We start from the raw sequence: 14487 nt of genomic DNA, 5'->3' as shown, positions 1-14487 counted from the left end.
CAAGGCAACAACACTACCAAAAGATCTGACTAAAACCTTTAAATCGGACATGGAATAACTGTGCGCGGGCTCATATGCGCGCGATATCACATGCGTTCGTGAAGGCGTGGGGATGTGCGCTATTTTTTTAGGGAATGTGCGCTATTTCTTTATAAGTTGCGGTTTGGGCCACCGGAAAATGCATGGGTACGAGAATACGGTATGCGTCAGAGCTGTGCTGTGGGCCAGTCTATGGACGGACGTCCACCGGCGACGGACTGAGCCGTGGGCCAGAATCGCGTATCCATCTGATCCGTGGCTCAGAAAATTCACTTTCCGTCGAAGGACGGCAGACGCGCATTGACTGCAAGCCATGCGGCCCCTGACTCTTCTGCCCCAGAGCCGCAGGCATTTTCGTGAGGAAAAGAAGAGGCGACTGCCGCGCCATGGAGTTCCTCATGCAGCCGATCCGCAGGTGTGCCGCTTTGATGCAATTTTTTCTAGCATAGCGCCCGATTTGAAGTGTGTAGGTCAAACTGCTTAGTCCTCTCTGCTTTCAATGCCATGGATCCACTATGATTGAGGAGGTCGGGGAGAATCTGGTGCCGGAAGGTTCGTCGGCGGATCATACAAGGCGAACTGTGGTGGGGGTGACGATGCAGGAGGGCACGGTCTTGAGCGGCGACGAGCGGGTCTGCGGGGCGTCCGGAGCGGCGGCAATGAGCGGCCAAGGGCGAATCTGCAGCACTACGCAGGCGATGGCCATGAGCCGCGAATGTCTAATCTGCAGCGCGGCGCAGGCGGCAGTGGTGAGAAGGGACAGCTCGCCTCACACGTCTGAGCTGTCGACGGGGAAGATAACTCCCGAGGCTCTGCTTCGAATAAGAGGTGAGGGGAATGGAATGTAAATTTGAACACTGTTATTAATAAATACAGACTCTGTATCGATTTGAATTCTTGCTTTATTTTTTGCCGGTAGAAAATGATTATTACGAATTGGTGTTATTGCTGGTTGGTTTGTACTGTTACTTCAATCTATGAGCCCTGTAGCAATCCATCGTGTGCTGTGGATTACCGTGAAAGTATGACTGGTTATTGCTAGCTGCTCCTCTGAAGAATTTTAAGTATTGAATTTTCAGGCTGTGTATGGACATGCTTTGTTGCTTATGTTATTCGTGCTAGTAATCCATTGTTTAATGTATCAGTTACCGTAGTTTCAATTGCAAATTTGTGGTCAATGAATTATAATGGTTGACACAACCATCTGATCCATTTTCAGGTTGCGGATTGGTGCCGCTGGCCCAACCAGGACACCTTGGCCAACCTGTGTAGGCGCGTTTGAGAAGGCGGTGATGGTGTTCGTGGAAAAGCCGACCGAAAATGTTATCACTCCGGTGCTGGGTACTACCTTCGACTCACTGGGAGAAGCATACGATTTCTACAACTTATGTTCCTCGAAGAAGGGGTTTGGGATTAGATATAGAAAAGCCATGTGGAGAGAACGAAGTGCGTGCAGGAAATTGTGCGGATGCTTGGTAAGAAAAGCCATGTTCAATACTAATTTTTATGTTTGTAGGAGTTAATATAGATGAATGCTATGTGAAGCGACGATTTCTGAAGAGATTGTTTATGTTTACATGGGAAAGCTGGTGTTAAGAACACAAGGTCCTGTCGGTGTGAATGCCCAGCGCTGATAAGGGTGTTATGGACGAAGTACAATGGGTGGTATATCGCAGAGCATCGGGAGACTCATAACTGAACCATTCTCTTTCACATAATTTCAGCGAGACGATCCACTGGCTGTCTCACAAGCACACTGATGCGTACAGTACGAACCTAATAAAACAGTGTTGCAGAATAATGTCAAACTTGCAAAGGTGTATAACATAATAGGCAGTTTTATTAGATCGATGGAAAATGTGCCATTCATGAAGAGATCTTTGCGTAATCTATGTGGCAAGATTTAGGGGCGAGTGTGAGCCTGGATACTCATTCAGGGGCGGTTCAGGTCAGTGCATGAAATAAATATGGGGACTGTTGACATCCTACAAATTGTAGGCAAATCATGTCAATGCTGACAATGTTGTGTCACTAACATGGGCAGAGGTTGGAGGGAGCTCAAGCCAAGGAGGGCGAGGTGTTCTTCGGCATGTTGAAGGTGCACATGTTTTAAAAAAATGAATAATTCATCAATGCCGGGTGTGGTGGGGATGGGAGTGTTTTCTCCTATGCTGGTGTAGTAGTTTCATTAAGTTTCCATGGCATAGCTTTGCATCAACCATTTTCTTTTAATATATCAAGAAGAAGCTAGTGTTAATAAGAACGTCGTACATACATACAAATTTTTCCCGCTTGAGGTTATGATGCTGAAGAGTGTACATTTCCCATAGTGATACAGATTTAACCTTATCGCCAAAGCAATCTCGAAGCCTGCTAGATGCAAGACCTGTGGCATTGAGGGCCACTGGCATAATAATTGTAATAAAGCAATGGAACTTAGGCTTGCAAGCGGAATATAGTTGTCGTTGCATTGAGAGCAACGATTCAGCTAGGATCTGAACAACTCTTTTGTGTTATGTGTGCTGCTGTAGGCATAGACTAGAATTGTCGTTCCGTTTAGTGTTTGGTTGATCTTGTTTATGATTTGGTTTCAGGTTATGCCATGCTTTGGTTTACTGATGAATGTTGGTAATACCTGAGTAATGTGAACTTCTTCTTTTTTTGGAACAGAGTAATGTGAACTTTGGAATTGTGTTGGCCTTAACGCTCCTGCTTTAGATTCACCTGCCGCCTTGCTTCAGTCATTTCTGATTTTGGTTGATCCCTGCATAAGCTACTCGAATCTGCGGTGGCACGTGATGATCTCTATTTTATTGGCCCAGGTGTTGCACTGCTTCAGTTGTTTCTGAATTTTAGTGGATGCCTGAATAATGAAAGTCGTCAAACTATGGCCTGCATCATGGTAGGTGCCTTATTTTTTTAGATATAACATGACTTATCATTTGGCATGCGGCTCCTCTAGAATGGTTATGATGCAAATAGTGCATAGGTTGTCAGATATGTCAATTTATTATCTGATGGTGGATGCCAAGTGTCCATCTGGATGCACTTCGAATGTTTCAATTTTGAACAGCAAGGGCGGGACACAGCTGCCACTAAGATCATAAAAGGAGGGCACGAGGTACCTGCCTGATAGCTTGTGGTTGATCTTGGAGTAGGAGTTGAAAACACAAACCTGGGATAGTTCCTTTGGCGTACAAAGAGATGAAAGCGTCAGGAAGTGATGGATATGATTCTATGTTGACAGGCCTGACGCTGTATGGAGGGCCGGCGACCAGCAATGAGGTGCGTACTCGAAGTTTTCTGAATTTCTCCTGTCCTTCCATTGTAAAATCCAAGCAGCATGGCTTCAGATTCCTGCTGGAGAGTGTTCGGAGGCAAGTGTCAACCAGGCCAAGTTGAAGAAGATAATGGGACAGGAGAATGAATCTTCGGGAGGAAGGATGGTTCGCTTGGCCGCATTCTTATTTTTTTATTTAGGGGCGACTGTGGTGCACAATTAATGGGGCGGTTTGGACGGCCAGCAACCACCGTTTGGAAGGTAACGTCTGAGCCGTGGCCCAAGATGCAGCTGGTCGGCTGAGCCGCCTCGTGGGGGTAACGGCGGTCGCATTAAATGCGTCAGTTGCATGGGCCAGGGTCAGGAAAAAAGCCGCACATACATCTTGGAATACAGAGTAATACACGTGAGGTGATCCGAATCTAAACACTAGCTGAAGGCTGAGATATCGAGCTCATCTGAGCTCGAGCTCAGAATAGTACTTTTGCTTTAAATCCTCCTTCTCAAAGATAAAGCAACGTGGGAAACAATTCCCAAGCCCAACCGAGCTGCATCTTTTTTTGTCTAACTTCTCTCTACTTGCTGTTTGCTTTCGTTCCAAGGACACTACCAAAACGTGGCAACCAACAGCCAAATCAACACAATGAATTTCTTCTTTCTTCTTTCAATTATTTTTTCACACTCCAAGAAGAATCAAGCTCCAGCGAATGAATGATTATGGCGGCATATGACAATGGCGGATGGATGATGGTGATGGCGATGTCAATGAAGTGGATGATGGTGTATATGGATGCGGATGCGGCGTGAACAAAAACCTGACTAGAACTCGAAACTCTAAAAGTTTAGACACTAAGACCAGCAACGCAACACACGATGCAACCAAAAATTCAACAATGCAAAAACTAAGTGATAATAGCGAAATGCTTAGACTGTCTGGGACACAGATGTACTAATCTAACTCTCTTTTTTATGGCTTTTTCTTTTGGACTCTAGGTATGAAGAACGGATGCAATCTAGACTAGTAAAAACTGAAAAATCTCACCGAGCAACCTGAAAACTGATACCACTTGATAGAGGCAGGGCCCGATCTTTCGATGAGATGATAACTATCGATTTGGTGGAGACGACTTTGACGATCCAACTACAAACGTGCAACGACATTGCGCCTTAGCAATTGCTAAACCAACTCCGAGAGGTTATTGACCACGACGGAGCATGATCAGCCTGACCATGAAGGTCTATTTCTACAAGCAATCGAAGAACAAGCAAGAATATGATTAAGCAATCTGAATATTGCGAATATGGATGAAGTATTGATAAAAGTGGGGTTTCATAAGCGGTCTTGGTTTGGCCGTTGGACACAAAGGAAGTAGACGAAGTTGCAGCGATGGCTAACTTTTAACTAAATAAAACCCAAGTCTAAACGATGCCATAAGGGCTATATTTACAGGGGAAAAGAGAGGGGATTTCGTCGACCCTTGGCAAGGTGGGACTAAAATACCTCCCAGTTTGTTTCCCCTACAATATGGACTCTAAAAACAGCCTATGAAGTAGTATTTCAAAATTACATGGGCCTGGCCCAGAAATAAGGTGGCGCAACACTAATAATAAGCTATGGACAAAATTTAGAAAAGGCCATCTTGTATATTTCGTCCATCTTCTCGTATGTCATCATGGTGGCTTCAAAGTCCGGAAATCTCCACTTGAACCTTCGTTCTTGTTCTCTTCGCACGCACCTTCATCTCCGTGCTTGACCATACTCCAATGTTCATCCTTCTTTTCCGTGCTAGGCCCTTCAATTGTAAGCAACACAAACGTATCTATGTTAGGCAACATCATATTCTCATGAACACTAGAAACATTACCAAGAAACGTAAGTATCTGATAGTTGAATTGGCGTATGCGAGCTCTAGCAATTGTTCCAAGAGGTAAAACAGCAAGGGATATGGGTGTAACTGTGGTAGCCATGTCCTCATCACAGGCCGGCCTGGCCAGCGGGCGCCACGTGGCGTGCGTGTGGCGGCCGGCGCCTCCTCAGCTCCCGCTGTCGGTGTCAAAACCGGCGGATCTCGGGTAGGGGGTCCCGAACTGTGCGTCTAGGTGGATGATAATAGGAGACGAGGGACACGATGTTTTTACCCAGGTTCGGGCCCTCTTGATGGAGCTAAAACCCTACGTCCTGCTTGATTAATATTGATGATGTGGGTTACAAGAGTAGATCTACCACGAGATCAAGGAGGCTAAACCCTAGAAGCTAGCCTATGGTATGATTGTTGTTCGTCCTATGGACTAAAGCCATCCGGTTTATATAGACACCGGAGAGGGCTAGGGTTACACAGAGTCGGTTACAATGGTAGGAGATCTACATATCCGTATCGCCAAGCTTGCCTTCCACGCCAAGGAAAGTCCCATCCGGACACGGGACGAAGTCTTCAATCTTGTATCTTCATAGTCTTGGAGTCCGGCCGATGATGATAGTTCGGCTATCCGGACACCCCCTAGTCTGGGACTCCCTCAGTAGCCCCCGAACCAGGCTTCAATAACGACGAATCCGGCGCGCATGTTGTCTTCGGTGTTTGCAAGGCGGGTTCTTCTTCATGCTCCATGTGTTTGCCGGATAGTGTCCGGTTGCTTCATAAATGCCGCGCTCCTTGGCTTCCGCGTCCAATAATGGTCTTCTTCCACGCGTCGCACGAATGCGAAAAGCCAGGGTATTTCTATGTTTTACCCCCTAGCTGCGCAAATAAGCTGCCTATAAGAGAGGCGAGGATCCAGATCCAAATCACATCATCCTCCTTTTACAAGCACTCATCGAGGCGCATCTGATACCAAACCCATTCCAACATGGACAGTCGACGCGGCTCCTCTTGTCGCGCTCCCAGCCCTAAGCCAGGAGATTGGAGGAGATGCTCAGTCCCGCACAGTGAGTTAGTGACGCTCCAAGCAGAGGGATATCTTCCCCCGGCCTTCATGGTTCCAGTTCGAGCCGGACTGGCCACCTACAAAGGTGGGAAGCAGGCGGAGAGCGCCCCCAATCCCTCCAAAGGAGAGCGGGTGTGCTTCTTCTCCTACTTAATAAGGGGACTCGGATTTCCTATACATCCGTTTCTCCGGGGGCTCCTAGAGTTCTACGGACTCCAGCTTCATCACCTTACACCTACCTCCATTGTGCACATCACGGGCTTCGTAGCTCTGTGTGAGCTGTTCTTAGGCATTGAGCCCCATTTTGCGCTGTGGAAGAGGCTGTTTTGCCTCGTACCCCGCTCTCACGAGGGGTCGATATATCAAGTGGGCAGAGCCAAAATATGGCGCATCGCCGGGACCGGATACCTGTCCGGGACCCTGAAGAAGACGTCCGAAGATTGGCCTTCGGAGTGGTTTTATATGGAGGATGCTCCGCTGCCAGATCCAGTCCGGATCGGCCTTCCGGAGTTCAGCAACGCTCCCCTGAAGAAACGCCTAAGTTGGCGCCCACGGAGCGCTTGACGAGAAGATGATAGTAGCGTCCATTACTTGATGGGCCGGATACGGCTGCTAGCCCATTTCGGATTAACCATGATCGGAGTCATGGCCACATGCATTATGCGTGGGGTGCAGCCGCTCCAATATAGGGCCCACCCCATGTGGGACTTCAACGGAGACGACGACGCCACCCATCACGGCCGCAAGGGACCTGGCTCGGCCGACGATCTGGTGAAGATCCTGTCCGGCTTGTACAAGGGGGAGAAGGAGGACTTCCTCCGCATGAATCCTCTGAACGGATTTTCCATGAACAACCCTCGGAGCTGGGTAAGCGGTTGCATGCATATCTGAACCGTGCCTTTAAAGGCAATTGTCTTATTGTATGATTTTGACACAGGAACTGCGTCGGGATGTGGAGGGCATAAAAAGCCCAGCCCCACAACCCGAAGACCCAGAAAGGTCCCTTAATCCGGCCTCCGAAGAGGATCCGAACTTAGCGGTGGAACTGATCGACGGGGTGTACCACCAGCTCAGCATAGATAATGCTTCAGTCGCCATTATGGCTGACTACCCCGGTCTGTGTCCGGCTTCCCCGGTGAGTACGGCCGAAGTCCTGGCGCCGTTACTTCTTTAATGTTTAGTTCTGACCACCGTGCACCAATGGTGTTCGAGAGGAAGCACCTTTACAGCAGGAAGTCGAGCCCGCGGCGACTGGCCAACAAGGGTTAGTCCAGCCCAGCAGGCGGAAGAGGAGTGCGACGCGAACTGAAACGTCACTGCAACGGTACGGAGCACCGCTATTTTTTAAGGGAAGGATTCCCAGGAGGTATATTCATGCTCATAACTTTTCCAGAAAGAGCGCTCGCCGGACAGTGTCCGGAGAGGTTGCCAATCAAGCCTCCGCTAGCCATGCTCCAACGCATGGCCCGAAAGGGGAGGCGAATACAAGGCATGAGTCGGACGCTCCTCCGACGGAGGATGCCGACAGGCTGTCCGCCACCCGGTCTGAGGTGGAGAGTGCCATGAATCACAGGCGTCGCCGGACAATTCTTCGTGACGCGTGTTTCTCCCAGGAGGCGTTAAATGCCTTTGATGCGGGAAATGCGCACCTCCGTGCCGCTCAAGATGGGTTAACCAGAGCCACGGAGCAGTATGTGAAAGACATACGTGTAAGTAATTTTAATAGTTATATATGCCAGTAGCCCCCGAGACTTAAAATGGTTAAAATAACTGATTTAAGGATCAATTTTTATGCAGGATCTTACGGAGAAGAATACCCATCTGTCCCAGGAGCTCCAAGAGTGCAAGGCCCAACTTGAGGCCGCACTGGCCACCACATGGGGAGCCACAGAGACCCCCACTGGTAAGACGTACTTTGAAAAGATAATTAATTAACAAAGTGCGGCGTGAATCTGACAATAATATTGCAGAGGGCGTCGGACTAGATCCGGACAAGCAACAGCTACTGCGTCAGCTAAAGGCTGGCGAGAGGGTGCTTATGAAGGTGCAGCAGGAGAGAAACAAGCTCCAAGATGCCCACACCCAGCTAGGAGAAGAGCTGAAAGGTGTTCGGGCCCAGCTGTCTGGCTCCTTGAAGGAGAATCAGCGACTTCGTCGCGGCATTTATAGTAAGTGCTTGAGCAAATTCCTTTGAAAAGAAGAATTCGGCGAGGAAGTCGTTTGACAGAAATATGTCTTTAGGTGTTCTCACAGGTCGCCCTGCGGAGGAAATGCCTGGGTCAACAGGTGACCAACTTCCCGAGCTGGCGCAATTGTTCGAACGTGTTCGGCAGGCGATGAGTGGCGTCGTTCAGGCTTTATGGCCATCCGTCTCTCTATCCGAGGGCCTTGGTGAGCTTGCTGAGAAGCTCCAGGGAGCACGACGACGCCTCCGTTTGTGGAAGATATCGGCCTGCCGTCAAGGCGCCAGGGAGGCCTGGGCCATGGTGAAGACGCGCTACCCGAAGGCTGACCCAAACCACATGGCCGAGGTCGGACCTGCGGGGCCTGATGGGAAGGAGATCCCTGTGAGCTTGATGTATGGCCAAGTAGAACTGGCCGCAAAATATTCCCAACAGGACTGTAAATTAGACAGCCTGTTAGATGGGATTGAGGAGTACAATCAGTCGGTTTGACGATGTAATTTGAAATGACATGTAAGATGCCTTCTAGCCGGATTGTAGATCGTTTGTCTTTGCGGACCGTTTCGCTTCAACCTCGGGACCCAACAGTCCGGAGTGTGTCCGAATACCCCTACAGTTATAAAAGAACCGGGGCATGCATGGAGACAAGGTGTCGGGGTCATAATTGCTTTATCAAACAAGTGCCCAACTAGTTATGTTATATTACATGGTTAGTAAGAAACATCTTCCAGGGAGAATAGTTCCATTAAGGGTTCCTTTCCCTGGGAGGCATGCCCTAAGGTGCAATGCCGGACTGCGAAAATAGCAGAAAAAGCATCTGGGGGCTTATAAATAAGTAAGTAATAAATCATTTTTCAATTCACCGACCGAATATTCTCTTAAGAACGCTAGCTTTCGGCTTCACCCAGTCTGAGGTACACATCCGGCTGACCCGGCAGTAACAATCGCAGAGGTGCTCCCTTTACCTCCTAGCCGAACAATCGGGAACGTAGGGGTAAGCACAGGAGCCAGGCAACCCAGCTTGGCCAAAACATAAGTCATATCGATGCATATAATGGTGAATAAAAGGTACATGCGGAAGTATGACACATGTATTGGGCGTGAAGCCCATATTAATAAGCTTCTAGTAAAGAAGCCCCCAGGTATAATGAGTGCTAGGAGCACATCAAGTGTGTGCGAACAAAGCGCAAATCAGCCTATAAAAGGTATTGAAAAAAAAGTGGGAAGAAGGAGGGGGGCAAGAGACAGTAAAAAATATAAAAAGGTGGACGGGGGAGTGAGACGAACTCTGAGTGCGGTGTTTAGGCGTAGAATCTTCGGAGACGGGCTGCGTTCCATGGGTTCGGCTCGAGTCGGTTGTCAGATGCTTTACGTAGAAGGTACGCTCCGCCGGTCAGGACTTGATCGATGATGAAGGGACCTTCCCACTTGGGCTTAAGTTTGTCCTTTTTCTTGTCCGGCAGGCGTAGAACGAGTTCGTCGACATTGTAAGTTTTGGCCTGTACTTCTCTACTTTGATATCTTCGAGCCTGCTGCTGATAGAATGCGGAACGAGCCTTTGCCACATCCCGCTCCTCCTCTAAGGCGTCCAAACTGTCCTGCCGATCCAACTCGGCTTCTCTTTCTTCGTACATGTGCACACGAGGTGAGTCATGAATTATATCGCAAGGTAGAACTGCCTCTGCGCCATACACCATGAAAAATGGTGTGAATCCAGTAGTTCGGTTTGGCGTGGTCCGCAGCCCCCAGAGTACGGAGTCGAGCTCCTCTACCCAGTGCGTGTTAGATTCATTGAGGGACTGCACTAGTCTGGGTTTGATGCCGCTCATGATTAGACCATTTGCTCGCTTGACTTGACCGTTAGTTTGGGGGTGATAGACTGAAGCGTAATTGATCTTGATGCCCATGTTTTTGCACCAGAGTTTAACCTCGTCGGCAGTGAAGTTCGTGCCGTTATCAGTGATGATGTTGTGGGGGATGCCAAAACGGTGTACTACCCCGGGTAGGAAGTCTATCACCGGTCCGGATTCTGCCGTTTTAACCGGCTTGGCCTCAATCCATTTGGTGAATTTGTCCACCATGACCAATAAGTATTTGTGCTTGTGGGTTCCCCCTTTAAGGGGTCCAACCATGTTAAGCCCCCAGACCGCGAACGGCCAGGTAATGGGTATAGTTTTGAGGGCGGTGGGTGGCATGTGGCTCTGATTAGCAAAGAGTTGGCCACCGACGCATCGTTGGACTAAGTCCTGAGCATCTGCCCGGGCTGTCGGCTAATAAAATTCTGTACGGAAGGCCTTGCCTACGAGTGCCCGGGCCGCAGCGTGGTGCCTGCCGAGTCCGGCGTGAATTTCAGCCAGGAGATTCCGCCCCTCCTCTTCGGAGATACACCTTTGAAGGACTCCGGTTGTGCTTTTCTTATAAAGTTCTCCCTCATGGACCTTGTAGGCTTTAGATCGCCGAACTATGCAGCGGGCTTCATTTTGGTCTTCGGGAAGTTCCTGCCGAATTAAGTAGGCTAGGAATAGTTCTGTCCACGGGGCAATTACTGCCATTATTTTGTGAGCTGAAGGTGTTATTTCGTTGGCTGAGCCGCCGATTGTGTCAGAATGGTCTGAGTTCGGTGATGCAGCTGGCTCCGGATTGTTATTTCCGGACTCCTCTTCCCATAACACGGATGGCTTGAAGAGCCGTTCCAGGAAGATGTTTGGAGGGACGGCGTCTCGTTTCGGGCCGATGCGTGCTAACACGTCTGCTGCCTGGTTATTATCCCGGGCTACATGGTGGAATTCGAGTCCTTCGAACCGAGCTGACATTTTTAGGACAACGTTGCGGTAAGCTGCCATTTTTGGATCTTTGGCATCAAAGTCTCCATTTACTTGGGATATTGCGAGGTTTGAATCCCCGCGCACCTCTAGGCGTTGAATGCCCATGGAGATTGCCATCCGGAGGCCATGTAGAAGGGCCTCGTATTCGGCTGCGTTATTGGAGTCCATGTACATTATTTGAAGTACGTATTGGATTGTGTCTCCAGTTGGGGACGTCAGGACGACGCCAGCCCCCAAGCCAGCCAACATTTTGGATCCGTCGAAATGCATGACCCAATTGGAGTATGCGTCATACTCTTTAGGGAGTTCGGCTTCGGTCCATTCGGCGACGAAGTCGGCCAGAACCTGCAACTTTATAGCTCGCCGTGGTTTATAGGTTATGTCAAATGGTAAGAGCTCAATAGCCCATTTTGCAATCCTGCCCGTTGCGTCGCGATTGTTTATAATATCGTTGAGAGGTACTTCGGAGGCCACCGTTATGGAACACTCTTGAAAGTAGTGTCGCAGCTTCCGGGATGCCATGAACACCGCATATGCTATCTTTTGATAATGTGGGTACCGGGACTTGCATGGAGTTAGAACAGTGGATACGTAGTACACTGGTTTTTGAAGAGGGAATCTGTGCCCTTCTGTCTCTCGCTCGACGACGAGTACCGCGCTGACAACTTGATGTGTTGCTGCGATATATAATAACATAGGTTCGCCCAGGTTGGGCGCGGCCAGGACCGGATTTGTTGCCAGTATGGCCTTTATTTCTTCGGGTCCGGCTGTGGCAGCATCCGTCCATTCGAAATGTTCGGTGCGCCGGAGGAGGCGGTAGAGGGGCAGAGCCTTTTCTCCCAATCGGGAGATGAAGCGACTTAAGGCCGCTACGCATCCGGTTAGTTTTTGTATTTGCTTGAGGTCTTTTGGAATATCCAATTGTGATAGAGTTTGGATTTTGGCCGGGTTTGCTTCAATTCCTCTACCGGATACGATGAAGCCCAAGAGCTTTCCGGCTGGTACGCCGAAGACGCATTTTTCCGGATTGAGCTTAATGTCATATGCTCGGAGGTTGTCGAATGTCACCCTCAAGTCTTCTACTAGAGTTTCGACGTGTTTGGTCTTGACGACCACATCGTCTACATATGCCTCTACTGTTTTGCCTATCTGGGTAGCCAGACATGTTTGAATCATGCGCTGATATGTTGCGCCGGCGTTTTTGAGTCCGAAGGGCACTGTGTTGAAGCAGAATGGCCCATATGGAGTAATGAATGCCGTTGCGGCCTGGTCTTTCTCCGCCATCTTGATTTGATGGTATCCGGAGTATGCATCGAGGAAGCACAATGAATCGTGCCCTGCGGTAGCATCGATGATTTGGTCGATGCGAGGGAGGGGGAAAGGGTCCTTTGGACAGGCCTTGTTAAGGTCTTTAAAATCAACGAAGAGGCGCCAGGATTTGTCCTTTTTTGGTACCATTACTAGATTGGCTAGCCAGTCCGGATGTTTTATATCTCTGATGAATCCGGCTTCTAAGAGTTTGGCTAGCTCTTCTCCCATTGCATGTCTTTTGGGTTCAGAAAATCGCCGAAGAGCTTGTTTGACCAGCTTGAATCCTTTTAGGATGTTTAGGCTGTGCTCTGCCAGCCTGCGTGGGATTCCTGGCATGTCTGAAGGATGCCAGGCAAAAATGTCCCAATTTTCCCGAAGGAATTCTCGTAGTGCGGCTTCGACATCAGGACTTAATTGTGCCCCAATGGAGGCCGTCTTTGTGGGGTCCGTTGGATGGACCTGAAATTTGACTATTTCGTCTGCTGGTTTAAATGAGGTGGACTTGGACCTCTTATCGAGTATCACATCGTCCCTATCCACCGTGGAGCGCAGCGTGGTTAGTTCCTCTGCCGCTAGGGCTTCGGACAATGCTTCTAGGGCCAGTGCGGCTGTCTTATTTTCAGCGCGGAGTGCTGTATCTGGATCACTGGTAAGATTGATTATCCCATTGGGTCCGGGCATTTTGAGCTTCATGTACCCGTAGTGGGGTATAGCTTGGAAGATTGTGAATGCCTCTCACCCTAACAAAGCGTGATATGCGCTGCCGAATGGGGCCACTTGGAACGTGACATACTCGGACCTGTAATTGTCCGGTGAGCCGAACACTACGTCTAGTGTGATTTTTCCTGTGCAGCGTACTTCTTGACTAGGGATTATCCCTCTGAAGGTTGTGCTGCTTCGCTCGATGCGGCTCCAGTCAATATCCATTTTTTGAAGGGTTTCCTCATAGATGAGGTTTAATCCGCTGCCGCCATCCATACCTTGGTAAGGCGAAAGCCGTCCACTATCGGACTGAGGACCAATGCGGCTGGTGCTCTAGCTGTTCGGAATTTAGGTTCGTCGCTGGCGTTGAAGGTGATAGCCGTGTCACTCCATGGATTTGCTGTTGCTACTTGGTAGACTTCGGCGAGGCCGCAGATTGTTCGTTTTCGCATGTTATTTGATGCGAAAGTCTCGAAGACTGTTAATACCATACCGGTACTGCTGGGCTGTTTGCCCGGGTCTAAAAAGCCTTCGCCACTTTTGGCCACCTGCCGTAGTATCCAACATGCTCGAAGGGTGTGTGTTGGAGTGGCGCCCTCCGTACTGTGGATTTTGCAGGGTCCGTTGAGCCAGCCCTCCAGTACGGTTTCATGCCCTTTAGGGGGTCTTTGCTTTTTGGTTTTTAACCCAGGTGCTTGAGTATGGCGCACCCTTTTACTTCGGACTAGGGTTGTGGTCAAGGCCGGACTGTCCCAAAACCTAGTTTCGGTGTTCCTGGCACTCTCTACCGCACAGTATTTTTGTACGATAGTCGCTAGGTCGATGAAGCGTGTAACTTCGCGATGACTTATGGCGTTCATGATTCCCTTGTCCGTGCAATTGTTGCAGAAAATTGAAATCGCGCTTTCTTCGCAGCAGTCCTTTATCCTGTTCATAACCAGGAGGAATCTGGCCCAGTAATGATGTACTGTTTCATCGGGCTCTTGCCGTATTCGAGATAGATCGCTTATGTTTGGGTGGGCGGGTGGAATCAAGTTCGAAACCCCGCCCGATATGAGGCTCAAAGGCCAAGAAGTTTCCGGATTTGGAAGCTTGACTTGCTGGATGCTTTCCAACGAATCTAGTCCGATGCCTGACTCTAAGTTCAGTATTTGATTAGCGTCCGTACCTTCGCGGGAATCCGGCTTGGAGGGATCGGGAATCCGGACATAGTTGGTTTTCAACG

General features: G+C 49.3%; 1 protein-coding gene across 2 annotated transcripts; it reads left to right on the top strand.

The window, feature by feature from the left end:
• The first annotated feature begins 234 nt into the window (after positions 1 to 234).
• LOC123065393 (uncharacterized) lies at positions 235 to 2156 on the top strand. 2 transcript variants are annotated; one of them, XR_006431019.1, is made up of 5 exons: positions 235 to 454; positions 567 to 867; positions 1259 to 1514; positions 1626 to 1987; positions 2084 to 2156. XR_006431019.1 is itself a non-coding variant. In XM_044488683.1 (3 exons), the coding sequence occupies exons 1-3, from the start codon at positions 353 to 355 to the stop codon at positions 1309 to 1311; spliced, it is 456 nt and encodes a 151-aa protein (XP_044344618.1). In that variant the 5' UTR covers positions 235 to 352; the 3' UTR covers positions 1312 to 1596. The 2 variants fall into 2 exon arrangements, 1 of the variants encoding a protein (XP_044344618.1); XM_044488683.1 differs by lacking the exons at positions 1626 to 1987; positions 2084 to 2156 and having other exon boundaries at positions 1259 to 1596.
• The last annotated feature ends 12331 nt before the right edge of the window (positions 2157 to 14487 follow it).

This window comes from Triticum aestivum, chromosome 3B, assembly GCF_018294505.1.
Source record: "Triticum aestivum cultivar Chinese Spring chromosome 3B, IWGSC CS RefSeq v2.1, whole genome shotgun sequence".
In the NCBI taxonomy this organism is placed as follows: Eukaryota; Viridiplantae; Streptophyta; class Magnoliopsida; order Poales; family Poaceae; genus Triticum; species Triticum aestivum.
This window is presented reverse-complemented; position numbering and strand designations above follow the sequence as displayed.